Source organism: Hyla sarda, chromosome 9 (genome assembly GCF_029499605.1).
Source record: "Hyla sarda isolate aHylSar1 chromosome 9, aHylSar1.hap1, whole genome shotgun sequence".
Taxonomy (NCBI): Eukaryota; Metazoa; Chordata; class Amphibia; order Anura; family Hylidae; genus Hyla; species Hyla sarda.
Window position 1 is genome coordinate 141,640,612 of NC_079197.1, and position 19,197 is coordinate 141,659,808.

The following is a 19,197-nucleotide window of genomic DNA, read 5'->3' on the forward strand; positions in this document are numbered from 1 at the left end:
GACAGCTATCTGCCCCTCTCTGCTGCAATGCTCAATAACGTGAATAGGAGGTTTAGCAATCAATGATCCTTCTCAGAGTAACAGCACAGCACTCTGCACTCCTGCCTTTCCCTAATGCTGATGTGACTAGCAGTTGCAGTGTAACGCTGTGGTATGAGCTATTCACACACACGCAGTCCTGTCCTCTCCATCTGAGTGCATAGATGAAATGAAGAGAGGCAAGATGGCCGCCGATTATATAGGGGCTGTGACATCACAGGGGTCAGTGAACACTGATAGGCTGCATCTCACATGTGGTTCTGGGTCAACCCGCCTACCTTCATTCCGCCGCAGTTTCCCGCCCTCCCATAATCCCCTGCCCCATGTACTCACATGGGGCAGGGGAGCATCTTAGCTCTACAATAGCCTGGAACGCTGTAAAATGGAGTTTAATGAAGCGATTAGTGCGATAGAATCGCGGCGATATTCGTATTCGTTGCGAATCAAATTTTTCATCAAATTCGTAACGAATTCGGGTTCATCAAGTTCGATTCGCTTATCTCCAATGGGGAACTATACTGCATTTAATGTGGGGAACTTTACTGCCAACCTAACATGAGGAACTATACTGCACCTAATCTGGGGAACTATACTGTACCTAATGTGGGAGAACTATACTGCACCTAATGTGGGGGAACTGTACTGCACCTAATGTGGGGAACTATACTGCACCTAATGTGGGGAACTGTACTGCACCTAATGTGGGGGAACTATACTGCCAACCTAATGTGGGGGAACTATACTGCCAACCTAATGTGGGGGAACTATAGTGCCAACCTAATGTGGGGGACTATACTGCACCTAATGTGGGGGAACTATACTGCACCTAATGTGGGGAACTATACTGCAACTAATGTGGGGGAACTATACTGCACCTAATGTGGGGGAACTGTACTGCACCTAATGTGGGGGAACTATACTGCAACTAATGTGGGGGCCTCATATTGATGTTCGCCCACGTCACGCCACGCTCCCAGAATTCAAGGGCCGACGTTACTATGTCCTTTTTTGGATGCGGCCCACATAAACTTATGTTAGCCTTTGAGTTTGACATTCTTGCTTTACAGTATCTCTTATTCTTTGGTGCAACTGTTTAATTATTGCTTTTACAGACATACAACAGTGATATTATTTTGTATGACCTAAAGGTGGAACAATTAGATTTTTTTTAAACACTTTTAATACTTTATAATGTATTTGTTATTGCATAATTGGTGCATGCTGTGTCTGTTGCAGGGGCCCAGGAACAGACATTAGGTGCACAAAAACTGTACATATCTTTTATATATTATATAAATAGTTATACTACATTTACATATGACTGTCTACATCATATATACATAATCAATTCATTATCTGTCACTGCTTTTGGTACGTATATTTTTATAGCATTTTTTATAATATTTTCTACATTTATATCAAGACCAAACTAGAGAGTAGTGTTCATCCCCTCCTGAGCTCGCTTCTAGAGATGAGCGAACTTACAGTAAATTTGATTTGTCACGAACTTCTCGGCTCGGCAGTTGATGAATTATCCTGCGTAAATGAGTTCAGCCTTCGGGTGCTCCGGTGGGCTGGAAAAGGTGGATACAGTCTTAGGAGAGAGTCTCCAGCCACCGGAGCACCTGAAAGCTGAACTAATTTATGCAGGAAAAGTAATCAACTGCCGAGCCGAGAAGTTCATGACAAATGAAATTTACTGTAAGTTCGCTCATCTCTACTCGCTTCATATTCCCCAATGACATATGCGCGTAGTATATAGAACGTGCATTGTGCTGCCTTCGCAATGTATTTTACATGCTTGGCACTCAGCAGGGTCTGTTCCTTTAAGACCCTCCATTTTCTTGAAGCCTAGAGGCGGGCCTTCTCTCTAAAGCATAGGGCTAGATCCGGCATGTCTCATTCATTCCAGCTCCAGCCACCACAGTGACCAGATCCACAGGACTTCTTAAAGCTAATACAGACTGCAAATCTGATAAATACCAAAGCCTGTGAGTACGGAATTGTTAGTTAGCCTGTGTAGAGAGATGCTAGGCATTTGTAGATAGATAATGTGTGTTTTCAGTGTGTAGTAAGTGAGCACATGTTAGACCCTATCTATGTATTAGCTATGCATAATGTAAGGCACTTGAATAGCCATGCTTACATCTGTCTTTCATATGTTTTTTTTTACAGTTTTACCACTTTCATTATATCTCAGTAAAGATTACATCAGTTAAGCAAACCAGCGTGTCTTTCCTTGAGATTCGGTATAAACTTGATGTGAAGCTGTGTCCACGAGACAGCGGAGACATTATAGTAAAAAGGCTTTTAAAACGTTATCAGAAGCAGTTAATCAGCTTTGAATCGTCCGCAGCAGTAAAAAAGACTCATAAATCCTGTGCCCTGCAGTCTGTGTCGGAGTAAGGGCGCGAAGCACTAGTAAGTGAAACTAATTCTCTCACGTGCTATAACACCGCTGTGCTGTGTCCAGTCATCATCATTATCTACGCTGCCAGCTAAATCAAGATGCAGAACCCAGAGAACGGCACTCTAACAGTTAACCCTCAATGCTCCTATAAAGAGGAAGACACCTTGCCAAGAAGTAGATCTAGGTGCACAACATTGTCTAGAGCGTCCAGTCAAACAAATCTAACTTCGGTTAGCGCCGATGCATCAAGATTTAAACGCCATAGTTCTAGACACTCAAGCACCACCAGCCTGTCGTCCGCTAGCGCCATAGCAACTAAGGCAAGAGCGAAAGCAGAGGCAGCTTGTGCAATGGCGTCCTATGCAAAGCAGGGAGCTGAATTGATGAAAGAACAAGCAAAAAGTGAATCTGAAGCACTTAGAAGAAAAGCTGAAGCACTTAGAAGAAAAGCTGAAGTGCAAGCATCTTTACACTTACTGCAACAGCAGAAAAACGCTGCAGCAGCCTTAGCCGAGGCAGAAGTTCTCACAAGGGCTGCTGAAGCTCAGTTCGCTGACATAGAAACCCAGATGTCACCCCTCAGCGCAAGCCAACGTACCCGTGAGTACATACAGTCACAAGCAACCATGTACACTGACCAGCAGTTCAATGACACACCAAGGCCATCATTGACTCCACCAGCAATAAGCAACTTTGATACTATGCAACACTGCAAGACTGAATCAGAACCTCAGGGTAGGAAGTCAAGTGGTCACATCCTCAGAGACCAATCTGCCAACCTGACAAGAGTGCAAACGGATGCTGATGTACTCCCTCCTCAAGCAAATACAAGTCTGGATTATAGCAGAAAGACTTACAACAGAGGAGAAGAAAGCAGACTTAGTCAAGTACCTCATCAGCCTTACCAGCCGCAGCCATACCCTGAGTTTACACCCAGGAAGTATTCACCAGATGCAGCAAGAGCTACAGAGGTAGCAAGATTCCTGATGCGCCGTGAGATAGTGAGCGCTGGTTTCATGAAATTCGACGACCGTCCAGAAAACTACTGGGCCTGGAAGTCATCTTTCCTAAGCGGTACCCAAGACTTAGATCTGACAGACAGAGAAAAGCTTGATCTGCTCGTCAAATGGCTAGGACCAGAGTCTACTGAGCAAGCCCAAAGAATCAGATCAGTACATGTTCATGACGCAGCAGCAGGACTTGCAATGGTGTGGAGGAGACTAGAACACTGCTATGGGTCACCTGAAGTGATTGAAGATGCTCTTCTGAAGAGGATAGAAAACTATCCAAGAATGACAAACAAAGACAATCAAAAGCTGAGAGGGTTTGGGGACCTACTCTTAGAAATAGAAGCCGCTAAGTCTAGTGGATATCTGCCAGGTCTCTCATACTTAGATACAGCACGTGGAGTTGATCCCATAATCGAGAAACTTCCTTTCAACTTGCAGGAAAGGTGGGTCACTCAAGCATCAAGATACAAGAAAGAACATCGAGTTGCATTTCCACCATTTGCCTTCCTTGCTGAATTCATCGTAGACCAAGCTGAAACACGCAATGATCCAAGCTTTGCTTTCCTGAACAAGAGAACTGCAAGCTCCCCAAAGGTAGAGCAAAAACATCCAACGCCTTACAAAGAACGCAGAGCAACAGTTTCTGTACGGAAGACAGAAGTCTCGCCTGAGTCTGCAGTCAATCAGGAAGACAGCGCAAGTAAGAAAGTTGAGGAGCCAGACAAAATATGTCTAATCCACAACAAGCCACATCCACTAAGAAAATGTCGCAGTTTCAGAAGTAAGACGTTAGAAGAGCGCAAAGCTTACCTTACAGACAATCACATTTGTTTCAGATGTTGCGCTTCAATTCAGCATCTTGCAAAAGACTGTACAAAAACAATAAAATGCACAGAGTGCAACAGTGACAAACACCTGTCAGCACTGCACCCAGGACCACCACCATGTAAACAAGAAGTTCCAGCAACTCAAGAAGATCATGGTGGGGAGCAAGGCGAGAGTACAACGCCAGCAGTAACCTCAAAGTGTACTGAGATCTGTACAGAGCAGGGCCGCCCCAGATCATGTTCCAAGATATGCTTAGTCAAGGTGTATCCTGCAGGCTTCAGAGAAAAAGCAATCAAGATGTACACAGTCTTGGATGAACAGAGTAACAGATCTCTGGTAAAAACAGAGTTCTTTGACCTCTTCGGTGACAAAGGAAGTCCAACTCCATACACCCTGAAGACTTGTTCTGGAGTTGTAGAGACAACAGGGAGAAGAGCAAACAACTACATCATTGAGTCATTAGATGGAAAGACAAAGGTGACTCTTCCTACCCTCATAGAATGTGATGAGATACTGTCACGATGCCGGCTGGCAGGTAGTGGATCCTCTGTGCCAGAGAGGGATTGGCGTGGACCGTGCTAGTGGATCGGTTCTAAGTCACTACTGGTTTTCACCAGAGCCCGCCGCAAAGCGGGATGGTCTTGCTGCGGCGGTAGTGACCAGGTCGTATCCACTAGCAACGGCTCACCTCTCTGGCTGCTGAAGATAGGCGCGGTACAAGGGAGTAGACAGAAGCAAGGTCGGACGTAGCAGAAGGTCGGGGCAGGCAGCAAGGATCGTAGTCAGGGGCAACGGCAGGAGGTCTGGAACACAGGCTAGGAACACACAAGGAAACGCTTTCACTGGCACGATGGCAACAAGATCCGGCAAGGGAGTGCAGGGGAAGTGAGGTGATATAGGGAAGTGCACAGGTGAACACACTGATTGGAATCACTGCGCCAATCAGCGGCGCAGTGGCCCTTTAAATCGCAAAGACCCGGCGCGCGCGCGCCCTAGGGAGCGGGGCCGCGCGCGCCGGGACAGGACCGAGGGAGAGCGAGTCAGGTACGGGAGCCGGGGTGCGCATCGCGAGCGGGCGCTACCCGCATCGCGAATCGCATCCCGGCTGGAAGCGGAATCGCAGCGCCCCGGGTCAGTGGATCTGACTGGAGCGCTGCAGCGGGGAGAGTGTAGCGAGCGCTCCGGGGAGGAGCGGGGACCCGGAGCGCTCGGCGTAACAGTACCCCCCCCCTTGGGTCTCCCCCTCTTCTTAGAGCCTGAGAACCTGAGGAGCAGACTTTTGTCTAGGATGTTGTCCTCAGGTTCCCAGGATCTCTCTTCAGGACCACAACCCTCCCAATCCACTAAAAAAAAAGTTTTCCCTCTGACCTTTTTAGAAGCTAAGATCTCTTTGACAGAGAAGATGTCCGAGGAGCCGGAAACAGGAGTGGGAGGAACAGATTTGGGAGAAAAACGGTTGAGGATGAGTGGTTTAAGAAGAGAAACGTGAAAGGCATTAGGGATACGAAGAGAAGGAGGAAGAAGCAGTTTGTAAGAGACAGGATTAATCTGACACAAAATTTTGAAAGGACCAAGATAGCGTGGTCCCAACTTGTAGCTAGGGACACGGAAGCGGACATATTTAGCGGAGAGCCATACCTTGTCTCCAGGGGAAAAAATGGGAGGAGCTCTTCTTTTCTTATCCGCGAACTTCTTCATGCGTGATGAAGCCTGTAAGAGAGAATTTTGGGTCTCTCTCCATATGATGGAAAGGTCACGAGAAATTTCATCCACAGCGGGCAGACCAGAGGGCAAGGGGGTAGGGAGGGGGGGAAGAGGGTGACGGCCGTACACCACGAAAAATGGGGATTTGGAGGAAGATTCAGAGACTCTGAAGTTATACGAGAATTCGGCCCATGGAAGGAGATCTGCCCAGTCATCCTGGCGGGAGGAAACAAAATGTCGCAAATAATCACCCAAGACCTGGTTAATTCTTTCTACTTGTCCATTGGACTGGGGATGATATGCAGAAGAAAAATTTAATTTAATCTTGAGTTGTTTACAGAGAGCCCTCCAGAATTTAGACACGAATTGGACGCCTCTATCCGAGACGATCTGCGTAGGCAACCCGTGAAGACGAAAAATGTGTACAAAAAATTGTTTAGCCAACTGAGGCGCTGAAGGAAGACCAGGAAGAGGGATGAAATGTGCCATTTTGGAGAATCGATCAACGACCACCCAAATAACAGTGTTGCCACGGGAAGGGGGTAAATCAGTAATAAAATCCATACCAATCAGAGACCAAGGCTGTTCGGGGACAGGCAGGGGATGAAGAAAACCAGCGGGCTTCTGGCGAGGAGTCTTATCCCGGGCACAGATAGTGCAGGCTCGCACAAAGTCCACAACATCCGTCTCCAGAGTCGGCCACCAATAGAAGCGGGAGATGAGTTGCACAGATTTCTTGATGCCCACATGACCTGCGAGATGGGAGGAGTGACCCCATTTGAGGATTCCGAGGCGTTGGCGTGGAGAAACAAAGGTCTTTCCTGGAGGAGTTTGCCTGATGGAGGCTGGAGAAGTGGAGATCAGGCAGTCAGGTGGAATGATGTGTTGCGGAGAGAGTTCAACTTCTGAGGCATCCGAGGAACGAGAGAGAGCATCGGCCCTAATGTTCTTATCGGCAGGCCGAAAGTGAATCTCAAAATTAAATCGGGCAAAGAACAGAGACCACCGGGCCTGGCGAGGATTCAGCCGTTGGGCAGACTGGAGGTAGGAGAGGTTCTTGTGGTCGGTGTAAATAATAACTGGAAATCTTGATCCCTCCAGCAGATGCCTCCATTCCTCAAGTGCTAATTTGATGGCTAGAAGCTCTCGATCCCCGATGGAGTAGTTCCTCTCCGCCGGAGAGAAGGTCCTAGAAAAAAAACCACAAGTGACAGCATGCCCGGAAGAATTTTTTTGTAGAAGAACAGCTCCAGCTCCCACTGAGGAGGCATCAACCTCCAATAGGAAGGGTTTGGAAGGGTCAGGTCTGGAGAGCACGGGAGCCGAAGAAAAGGCAGACTTGAGTCGTTTAAAGGCGTCTTCCGCTTGAGGAGGCCAAGACTTGGGATCGGCATTTTTTTTGGTTAAAGCCACGATAGGAGCCACAACGGTAGAAAAATGTGGAATAAATTGTCTGTAATAATTGGCGAACCCCAAAAAGCGTTGGATAGCACGGAGTCCGGAGGGGCGTGGCCAATCTAAGACGGCAGAGAGTTTGTCTGGATCCATTTGTAGTCCCTGGCCAGAGACCAAATATCCTAGAAAAGGAAGGGATTGGCATTCAAACAGACATTTCTCAATTTTGGCATAGAGTTGATTGTCACGAAGTCTCTGAAGAACCATACGGACATGCTGGCGGTGTTCTTCTAGATTGGCAGAAAAAATTAGGATATCGTCCAGATATACAACAACACAGGAGTATAACAGATCACGAAAAATTTCATTAACAAAGTCTTGGAAGACAGCAGGGGCGTTGCACAGGCCAAAGGGCATGACCAGATACTCAAAGTGTCCATCTCTGGTGTTAAATGCCGTTTTCCACTCATCCCCCTCTCTGATGCGGATGAGGTTATAGGCACCTCTTAAGTCCAATTTAGTAAAGATGTGGGCACCTTGGAGGCGATCAAAGAGTTCAGAGATGAGGGGTAGGGGGTAGCGGTTCTTAACCGTGATTTTATTAAGACCGCGGTAGTCAATGCAAGGACGTAGGGAGCCATCTTTTTTGGACACAAAGAAAAATCCGGCTCCGGCAGGAGAGGAGGATTTACGGATAAAGCCCTTTTTTAAATTTTCCTGGACGTATTCAGACATGGCAAGAGTCTCTGGGGCAGAGAGAGGATAAATTCTGCCCCGGGGTGGAGTAGTGCCCGGGAGGAGGTCGATAGGACAATCATAAGGCCTGTGAGGAGGTAGAGTCTCAGCTTGTTTTTTGCAGAAAACATCCGCGAAGTCCATATAGGCCTTAGGGAGACCGGTTACTGGAGGAACCACAGAGTCACGGCATGGGGTACTGGGAACCGGTTTTAGACAGTCCTTGGAACAAGAGGGCCCCCAACTCTTGATCTCCCCAGTGGACCAATCCAGGGTTGGGGAATGAAGTTGAAGCCAGGGAAGTCCAAGGAGAATTTCCGAGGTGCAATTGGGGAGGACCAAAAGTTCAATCCTCTCGTGATGAGATCCGATGCTCATTAGAAGGGGCTCCGTGCGGAAACGTATGGTACAGTCCAATCTTTCATTGTTTACACAATTAATGTAAAGGGGTCTGGCGAGACTGGTCACTGGGATGTTGAACCTGTTGACGAGAGAGGCCAAAATAAAATTTCCTGCAGATCCAGAGTCCAAGAAGGCCACCGTAGAGAAGGAGAAGGCAGAGGCAGACATCCGCACAGGCACAGTAAGACGTGGAGAAGCAGAGTAGACATCAAGGACTGTCTCACCTTTGTGCGGAGTCAGCGTACGTCTTTCCAGGCGGGGAGGACGGATAGGACAATCCCTCAGGAAGTGTTCGGTACTAGCACAGTACAGGCAGAGGTTCTCCATGCGGCGTCGTGTCCTCTCTTGAGGTGTCAGGCGAGACCGGTCGACCTGCATGGCCTCCACGGCGGGAGGCACAGGAACGGATTGCAGGGGACCAGAGGAGAGAGGAGCCGAGGAGAAGAAACGCCTCGTGCGAACAGAGTCCATATCTTGGCGGAGCTCCTGACGCCTTTCGGAAAAACGCATGTCAATGCGAGTGGCTAGGTGAATGAGTTCATGTAGATTAGCAGGAATTTCTCGTGCGGCCAGAACATCTTTAATGTTACTGGATAGGCCTTTTTTAAAGGTCGCGCAGAGGGCCTCATTATTCCAGGATAATTCTGAAGCAAGAGTACGGAATTGTACGGCATACTCGCCAACGGAAGAATTACCCTGGACCAGGTTCAACAGGGCAGTCTCAGCAGAAGAGGCTCGGGCAGGTTCCTCAAAGACACTTCGGATTTCCGAGAAGAAGGAGTGTACAGAGGCAGTGACGGGGTCATTGCGGTCCCAGAGCGGTGTGGCCCAAGACAGGGCTTTTCCAGACAGAAGGCTGACTACGAAAGCCACCTTAGACCTTTCAGTGGGAAACTGGTCCGACATCATCTCCAGATGCAGGGAACATTGGGAAAGAAAGCCACGGCAAAACTTAGAGTCCCCATCAAATTTATCCGGCAAGGATAGGCGTAGACCAGGAGCGGCCACTCGCTGCGGAGGAGGTGCAGGAGCTGGCGGAGGAGATGACTGCTGAAGCTGTGGTAGTAACTGCTGTAGCATAACGGTCAGTTGAGACAGCTGTTGGCCTTGTTGCGCTATCTGTTGTGACTGCTGGGCGACCACCGTGGTAAGGTCAGCGACAACTGGCAGAGGAACTTCAGCGGGATCCATGGCCGGATCTACTGTCACGATGCCGGCTGGCAGGTAGTGGATCCTCTGTGCCAGAGAGGGATTGGCGTGGACCGTGCTAGTGGATCGGTTCTAAGTCACTACTGGTTTTCACCAGAGCCCGCCGCAAAGCGGGATGGTCTTGCTGCGGCGGTAGTGACCAGGTCGTATCCACTAGCAACGGCTCACCTCTCTGGCTGCTGAAGATAGGCGCGGTACAAGGGAGTAGACAGAAGCAAGGTCGGACGTAGCAGAAGGTCGGGGCAGGCAGCAAGGATCGTAGTCAGGGGCAACGGCAGGAGGTCTGGAACACAGGCTAGGAACACACAAGGAAACGCTTTCACTGGCACGATGGCAACAAGATCCGGCAAGGGAGTGCAGGGGAAGTGAGGTGATATAGGGAAGTGCACAGGTGAACACACTGATTGGAATCACTGCGCCAATCAGCGGCGCAGTGGCCCTTTAAATCGCAAAGACCCGGCGCGCGCGCGCCCTAGGGAGCGGGGCCGCGCGCGCCGGGACAGGACCGAGGGAGAGCGAGTCAGGTACGGGAGCCGGGGTGCGCATCGCGAGCGGGCGCTACCCGCATCGCGAATCGCATCCCAGGTGGAAGCGGAATCGCAGCGCCCCGGGTCAGTGGATCTGACCGGAGCGCTGCAGCGGGGAGAGTGTAGCGAGCGCTCCGGGGAGGAGCGGGGACCCGGAGCGCTCGGCGTAACAGATACCAGACGACAGGTCAGAGATCCCCACACCTGAAGTTGCTCGTCATCACCCCCATCTGGTGCGAATAGCAGACCAGATACCAGCACTAGATCCAGATGCTGCAATCATCCTTCTACTTGGGAGAGATATCCTCAAAGTGCACAAAGTCAGAGAACAGTACAATGGGCCACACAATGCACCATTTGCACAACGCCTTGATCTCGGATGGGTCATCGTTGGAGAAGTATGTCTAGACGGACTCCACAAACCAGAAAAGGTAAATGTCTACAGAACACATCTGTTACAGAATGGTCGTACATCTTGTCTTTGCCCATGTACCAACAGTCTACACATTAAAGAGAGACTTGTAAACCCAACACATCATCCGAGTATCCAGAGGTGCATGGAAGACTTAACCTCAACTGGAGATACAGATGAACTGGGCTGTAAGGTGTTTGAAAGAACACGAGATGACGACAAGCTAGCACCCTCGGTGGAAGATACTCTCTTCCTTGAGATCATGGACAGAGAAGTCTTCAGAGACAAATCAGGCAGCTGGGTAGCCCCTCTACCCTTCCGGTCACCACGCCATCGCCTTCCTGACAACAAGGTACAAGCAGAGAAACGCTTCACCTCGTTGCAGCACATGCTACAAAGAAAGCCAAATATGAAGAAACACTTCCAAGCCTTCATGCAGAAGATCTTTGATAACGATCAAGCTGAAAGGGCACCACCACTACAAGAGAACCAAGAACACTGGTACTTACCAATATTTGGGGTGTACCATCCTCAGAAACCGGGCCAGATACGCGTAGTATTTGACTCTAGTGCGAAGCACAAAGGCATCTCACTAAATGATGTCCTTCTCAGCGGACCTGACCTGAACAATACACTCCTTGGAGTACTCATCAGGTTCAGAAAAGAACTCATAGCAGTGACAGCAGACGTACAACAGATGTTCTACTGTTTCCTTGTTCGTGAAGATCACAGAGACTACTTAAGGTTCCTGTGGTATACAGACAACGACTTTAACAAAGAAATCACAGAGTACAGGATGAAGGTACATGTGTTTGGAAACAGCCCTTCTCCAGCTGTAGCTATCTACAACCTGAGACGAGCAGCACAGCAAGGTGAAAGACATGGTCAAGAAGCCACACAGTTCGTCATGAAGAACTTCTACGTAGATGATGGACTTGCTTCTTTCTCCAGCAACGAAGAAGCTATCAACGTCCTGAAAAGTACAAAAGAAATGTTGGCAGAATCCAACATAAGACTGAACAAGGTAGCTTCCAACAGCAACAGAGTCATGGAAGCATTTCCAATGGAAGACCGTGCTAAAGACCTCAAAGAATTGGATCTAGGAACAGAGTTACCACCCTTGCAAAGAAGTCTTGGGATTAGTTGGGACCTGAAGACTGACAGTTTCACCTTCAGGGTCTCCAGAGAAGAGAAGCCATTCACAAAAAGAGGTGTCCTATCTACAGTCAACAGTCTTTACGACCCCCTGGGGTTCGTAGCACCCATCATCATGCAAGGTAAAGCTCTTTTGAGACAGATCACTACTGAGCAAGAACAAAGTGACTGGGACATACCTCTACCTGAAGAGAAGGAAATGCAGTGGAAGTTGTGGAAAGACTCATTGTTAGAGCTTGAACAACTCAACATCCCTAGACCATACGTATCTGTTTCCTTGTCTGCTACAAAGAGAAGAGAAATATGCATATTCTCTGATGCCTCCACTATGGCTATCGCATCTGTCGCCTACCTTAGGGTAATAGACACTGAGGGACAAAGCCATGTCGGGTTCCTCATGGGAAAATCTAAGCTGGCTCCCAGACCGGCTCACACTGTCCCACGTCTAGAACTTTGTGCTGCTGTCTTAGCTGTAGAGATGGCAGACATGATTACAACAGAACTGGACATCGAGATCCATGCAATTAACTTTTATACAGACAGCAAGATTGTGTTAGGATATATTCACAATGCTTCAAGAAGATTTTATACATACGTGGCCAACAGAGTGACACGTATCAGAAAGTCTACAAGTCCAGAACAGTGGCATCACATCAGCACAGACAAGAACCCAGCTGATCATGGGACAAGACTAGTGCCAGCCGCTGCGCTCAAGCAAACTAACTGGTTTGTAGGTCCATCTTTTCTTCGTAAACCAGAAACCAAAGAAAATACTCAGGTAGAGACCTTTCAGCTCATAGAACCAGATCAAGACAAAGGGGTAAGACCTCAAGTGACAGTTTGTAGGACTATAGTTACAAGAGACAGTCTGGGCACCCATAGATTTGAAAGGTTTTCCAGCTGGAAGTCGCTGACCGGTGCAATCGGAAAACTTATCTGTCTAGCCAGATCCTCCTGCAGAGCTACCAATACTGATCAGCGTAGCAACGACCACCTTGAACAAGCCAAGGTCACGATCATCAGATGCGTCCAACAGGAAGTCTTTAAAGAAGAAATCCAAGGCCTTCTGAAAAAGGAAGAGATTTCTCAACACAATTCACTCAAGGACTTGTACACCAAGCAATGGAAACAAGTTCAAAGTCTTGCGGACATTTTCTGGAAGAGATGGAGACAGGAATACCTGGTGAAACTCCAGCCACGCAAGAAATGGCAAGATGAAAAGCCAAATTTACAAGTTAGAGACGTTGTTTTACTGAAAGACTCTCAGGCCCACAGGAACGAGTGGCCTATTGGACTCATTGTGGGGACTGATCCTAGTAGTGATGCTAGAGTTAGAAAGGTTGAAGTTAGGATTGTTAGACAGGGCATTCCCAAAGTGTATGCAAGGCCAATTTCTGAAGTAGTTTTACTTCTGTCCAAGGGTTAGTGGCATAACAAAAAAGTATGCCAGGTGGGGAGTGTGCTGCCTTCGCAATGTATTTTACATGCTTGGCACTCAGCAGGGTCTGTTCCTTTAAGACCCTCCATTTTCTTGAAGCCTAGAGGCGGGCCTTCTCTCTAAAGCATAGGGCTAGATCCGGCATGTCTCATTCATTCCAGCTCCAGCCACCACAGTGACCAGATCCACAGGACTTCTTAAAGCTAATACAGACTGCAAATCTGATAAATACCAAAGCCTGTGAGTACGGAATTGTTAGTTAGCCTGTGTAGAGAGATGCTAGGCATTTGTAGATAGATAATGTGTGTTTTCAGTGTGTAGTAAGTGAGCACATGTTAGACCCTATCTATGTATTAGCTATGCATAATGTAAGGCACTTGAATAGCCATGCTTACATCTGTCTTTCATATGTTTGTTTTACAGTTTTACCACTTTCATTATATCTCAGTAAAGATTACATCAGTTAAGCAAACCAGCGTGTCTTTCCTTGAGATTCGGTATAAACTTGATGTGAAGCTGTGTCCACGAGACAGCGGAGACATTATATGCATTGTTAAAGGGGTACTCCACTCCCCAGCGTTCTAAACATTTAGTTCCGAACACTGGGTGCAGGCTTCGGGGGTTGCCACTCCCCTTGGGATAACATGCTCTTCCCCTTGTGATGTTACACCCCGCCCCTCATTATGTTACGCCCCACTCCCTGAATCCAAGTCTATAGGAGGGGGCGTGACGGCAACCCCCAAAGCCTGCACCCAGCATTCTGAACTAAATGTTCCGAACACTGGGGAGTGGAGTTCCCCTTTAAGGGGTTAAGAGAGAGGGGAATCCGTGCCATCTTTAAATACTCTGTCTGTTTAAGAGGGACATGTAGGAGCTGTTAATGTTTAGTTAGGTCTTCTTGCTGAGAGAGTGGACAAAGCTAATTGGGGCCCTATAGCCCAGATTGAAATGCATGACTGATTTAGCCTTTCAAGCAGTAAAGCCTGGTGTTTATTTCCCATTCCTTTCATGTGATTCTCAGGTCAGTACCCCCACCCCTTTATTTCCTGCACAGTTTCTTACCAGCAGCAAAAGGAATGAGACTAACCAGGGATGGCCCCCCTTTCTCCAAGGACCCCATATCAGCCACATGGTCTTTCTCTATGGTATGTAGCCCTGGCATGTAAGGCCAGGTTCACTCTACGAAATTTCTGACCGGAATTCAGCTCAGAAATTCTGCTGCATAAAGGATAACATGCAGGTGCATGGGTTTTCCATTAAATGATGGGGATAAGATGTCTGATCACGGGGGGGCCGCTGCTCGGACCCCCCCCAGCGATCTCCCTTCAGCACCCGCATTCTATGTGGGGCTGCGTCTCCAGTTATGGAAACCTCTGGGTTTCCGGGACTGGGGACGTGACGTCACACCATGCCCCCTCCATTCATGTCTATGGGAGGGGGAATGACGTCCGTGGCATGGGTGTGGCATTAACTGGAGACGCAGCCCAACATAGAATGCGGGTGCTGCAGGGAGATCGCGGGGGGGTCTCAGCAGCCGCCCCCCGTGATCAGACATCTTATGCCCTATCCTTTGGATAAGGGATAAGATGTTTTTGCCCGGAATACCCCTTTAATTGACCAGGTCTTTAAGGCTTCTCTAGGACCTGTAGCCTAAGCCTCACATCCAACTAAAAATGTAACTGAGAGAAATGTGTGTTGTACTCATTGTGTAATTCGACATGTTTTTGGCATGATCTTGATTTCTGTATTATAAAACACAGCTCACACTAAACACACCCAACCTGTCCTCACTATTCATGTGTTGGACTTTTGCCCTATACCTGGTCATGTATAAATAGAGAAGGACATAGTACAGACAGAGCTGTGATCACTGAAGAATGGCTCTGAACATTGCAGGAACACTTCTCCTGGCCACCGGGGTCACTCTACTAATATATCTCGTAAAATGGTGGAGAAGGGTCAAGTACAGTAACCTACCCCCAGGACCTACACCTCTACCGGGCCTGGGGAATATACTGCAGATCAGCACCACGGAAATGCCAGATTGTCTACTTAAGGTAGGTACACTTATATAGTAATTCCTACTAGTGTTAGTGAAAAAGCTCACAAGAGTGGTGCTCCAGTAATGGACACCTTGGAGAATTTGTATAATGAGATCCAGAAAGACTTTCCTAAGCCTTATTAGTGAGACTGTCCTGATCTCACAGGAAAATATTCTCATCTCTAGGCACACAGCTCATCAGACCTATTAAACATCAATTTTGTATTTTTTCTCTATTTCTATAGATGAGTGAGAAGTATGGACCTGTCTTTATGATCTACTTAGCAAACCTTCCGACATTAATACTGATCGGGTACGATGCTGTAAAGGAAGCCTTGGTGGACCGCAGCGATGCCTTTAGTGATAGGGGAGACGCAGGAGCAATAGCATTTTTCAATAAAGACTTTGGTAAGCTCATAAAGTAAATCACTAGAATAAGATAATTTCCTATGATTTCTAGGTGAAATATTTTATAATGCTGTGCATAGGCTATACATATCTGGTCATAGCTGTGATATTTATATAGATGGTATGGGGCATTATTTAAATGGGCACTGTCAGATATAAAAACGTTTTATATGTTGGGCATCTTGGCATCCAGACAACACAGCTGCAAACACTGTACCTCCAACTATTCCAAAACTACAAGTCCCAGCATTACAGGACTGCCAAATGATGACACACACAAATTACATTAAACATATATAAAATTTATGCATGAAAAACTATTGTACTTTTAGCACTAAACCTTTGCACTAATTTAGGAAGATGTAAATGATGCACTCACCATATTGTCTTTGGTGGTAGAGTACAGGCAATCTCCAGTAATCATTGTGTGTGTGTGTGTGTACAGCATAAAACATGAGAGTAAAGGGTAACAGAGCAGGGCTGCCAGGCTTGCTTCCCAGAACAGTGAGTCAGCAAAGTGAGTGAGGGGGAGAGTCATCACAGTCCAGACAAGAGAGGGACACACCCCCTCCCTCTGACAAGATGGAAAATACAGTGAGCAGCGTGAATATGCTATTTTTGTAGTGAAATATGAGTGATAGATACATAAAAAGTACATGTACAGTACATGATCAGAATGAGGAACTCAGGGCTGGTGCACAGATTTTTGCCACCCTAGGCAAAAGCTAATTTTGCCCACCACTTGACTCTGCCCAAGGGTCCACCCTTTGACACGCTCCACCTTACTACTAGGGAGACACACTGTGAAAAACCTCCTCCCCATGTAATCACCTTACTACTGGGGTGACACACTGTAACAAACCCCCTCCTCATGTAATCTCTTTACTACTGGGGTGACACACTGCAACAAACCCCCTCCTCATGTAATCTCCTTACTACTGAGGTGACACACTGTAAAAAAAAACCTCCTCATGTGATCTCATTACTACTGGGGTGACACACTGTAACAAACCCCTCCTCATGTAATCTCCTTACTACTGGGGTGACACACTGTAACAAAACCCCTCCTTATGTAATCACCTTACTACTGGAGTGACACACTGTAACAAACCTCCTCCTCATGTAATCTCCTTACTACTGGGGTGACACACTGTAACAAACCTCCTCCTCATGTAATCACCTTCTAACTGGGATGACACACTGTAACAAATCTCCTTCAATGTAATCTCCTTACTACTGGGGTGATACACTGTAACAAACCTCCTCCTCGTGTAATCTCATTACTACTGGGGTGACACACTGTAACAAACCTCCTCCTCATGTAATCTCCTTACTACTGGGGTGACACACTGTAACAAACCCCTCCTCATGTAATCTCCTTACTACTGGGGTGACAGACTGTAACAAAACCCCTCCTCATGTAATCACCTTACTACTGGAGTGACACACTGTAACAAACCTCCTCCTCTTGTAATATCCTTACTACTGGGGTGACACACTGTAACAAACCTCCTCCTCATGTAATCACCTTCTAACTGGGATGACACACTGTAACAAATCTCCTTCCATGTAATCTCCTTACTACTGGGGTGATACACTGTAACAAACCTCCTCCTCATGTAATCTCCTTACTACTGGGGTGATACACTGTAACAAACCTCCTCCTCATGTAATCTTCTTACTACTGGGGTGACACACTGTAACAAGCCTCTCCTCATATAATCTCCTTACTACTGGGGTGACACACCGTAACAAGCCTCTCCTCATGTAATCTCCTTACTACTGGGGTGACACACTGTAACAAACCTCCTCCTCATGTAATCACCTTACTACTGGGGTGACACACTGTAACAAACCCCCTCCTCATGTAATCTTCTTACTACTGGGGTGACACACTGTAACAAACCTCCTCCTCATGTTATCTCCTTACTACTGGGGTGACACACGGTAACAAACCTCCTCCTCATGTAATCACCTTACTACTGGGGTGACACACTGTAACAAACCTCCTCCTCATGTAATCACCTTACTACTGGGGTGACACACTGTAACAAACCCTTACTCATGTAATCTCCTTACTACTGGGGTGACACACGGTAACAAACCTCCTCCTCATGTAATCACCTTACTACTGGGGTGACACACTGTAACAAACCTCCTCCTCATGTAATCACCTTACTACTGGGGTGACACACTGTAACAAACCTTCTCCTCATGTAATCTTCTTACTACTGTGGTGACACACTGTAACAAGCCTCTCCTCATATAATCTCCTTACTACTGGGGTGACACACTGTAACAAGCCTCCTCCTCATGTAATCTCCTTACTACTGGGGTGACACACCGTAACAAGCCTCTCCTCATGTAATCTCCTTACTACTGGGGTGACACACTGTAACAAACCTCCTCCTCATGTAATCACCTTACTACTGGGGTGACACACTGTAACAAACCTCCTCCTCATGTAATCACCTTACTACTGGGGTGACACACTGTAACATTCCTCCTCCTCATGTAATCTTCTTACTACTGCGGTGACACACTGTAACAAGCCTCTCCTCATATAATCTCCTTACTACTGGGGTGACACACTGTAACAAGCCTCCTCCTCATGCAATCTCCTTACTACTGGGGTGACACACTGTAACAAACCCCCTCCTCATGTAATCTCCTTACTACTGGGGGTGACACACGGCAACAAACCTCCTCCTCATGTAATCTCCTTACTACTGGGGTGACACACTGTAACAAACCTCCTCCTCATGTAATCACCTTACTACTGGGGTGACACACTGTAACAAACCTCCTCCTCATGTAATCTCCTTACTACTGGGGTGACACACTGTAACAAACCTCCTTCCCATGTAATCTCCTTACTTTTGGGGTGACACACTGTAACAAACTCCCTCCTTATGTAATTACCTTACTACTGGGGTGACACACTGTAACAATCCTCCTCCTCAAGTAATCTCCTTACTACTGGGGTGACACACATCAGGCAGGGAGGTTATGGTGGTGCTGCTGGCTGAGCTGGTTAAGCGAGTTGTTCAGATAGTGGCTGTATAACTTTCTTGTGCGTCACCATCAAGAGGGCGCTCTAGGCGGCTGCCTATTTTGCCTATAGACAGGAGGTACTGAATAACAGAACAATTTTTTTTTTTTTTTGTGTGGGATCTGACAGGTACACTTTAAAGTGTATAAAGCTGTGAAAGTATAACTCTCTTATGTTTACTGTGATAGTAGCTTCTGTGATAGTAGTTTATAGCTAATCCAGAAGCTACAAGGAGCATTATCTGTATTTCTGGTTATGCTACCTCAAGTGACCTGACCCTCCTTACCTTATCTAGTATGAACGGTATATTGATAAGAGGTAGCAAATACAAATTATGAAAGGGATTGTCCAGTGAAATACAATTCATCCCATGTCCTGTGGGAGGGTTGCTAGAAACAAACAAAAAAAAAGCTTCTTTCTGTATTTTTCTCA

At 47.2% G+C, this 19,197-nt stretch overlaps 1 protein-coding gene across 2 annotated transcripts in view; it reads left to right on the forward strand.

The window, feature by feature from the left end:
* The first annotated feature begins 1,963 nt into the window (after positions 1–1,963).
* LOC130290756 (cytochrome P450 2C15-like) overlaps positions 1,964–19,197 on the forward strand; it is a 62,648-nt gene continuing 45,414 nt past the window's right edge. Inside the window, exons 1-5 of one of the 2 annotated variants that reach the window (XM_056538814.1) lie at positions 1,964–2,030; positions 2,215–2,460; positions 14,286–14,409; positions 15,161–15,321; positions 15,551–15,713. In XM_056538814.1, the coding sequence (XP_056394789.1) occupies positions 14,394–14,409; positions 15,161–15,321; positions 15,551–15,713 (340 nt within the window). In that variant the 5' untranslated portion in view covers positions 1,964–2,030; positions 2,215–2,460; positions 14,286–14,393. Of the gene's footprint in view, positions 2,031–2,214; positions 2,461–14,285; positions 14,410–15,131; positions 15,322–15,550; positions 15,714–19,197 lie in introns of those variants that run through there. The other variant, XM_056538813.1, reaches the window with a different exon arrangement.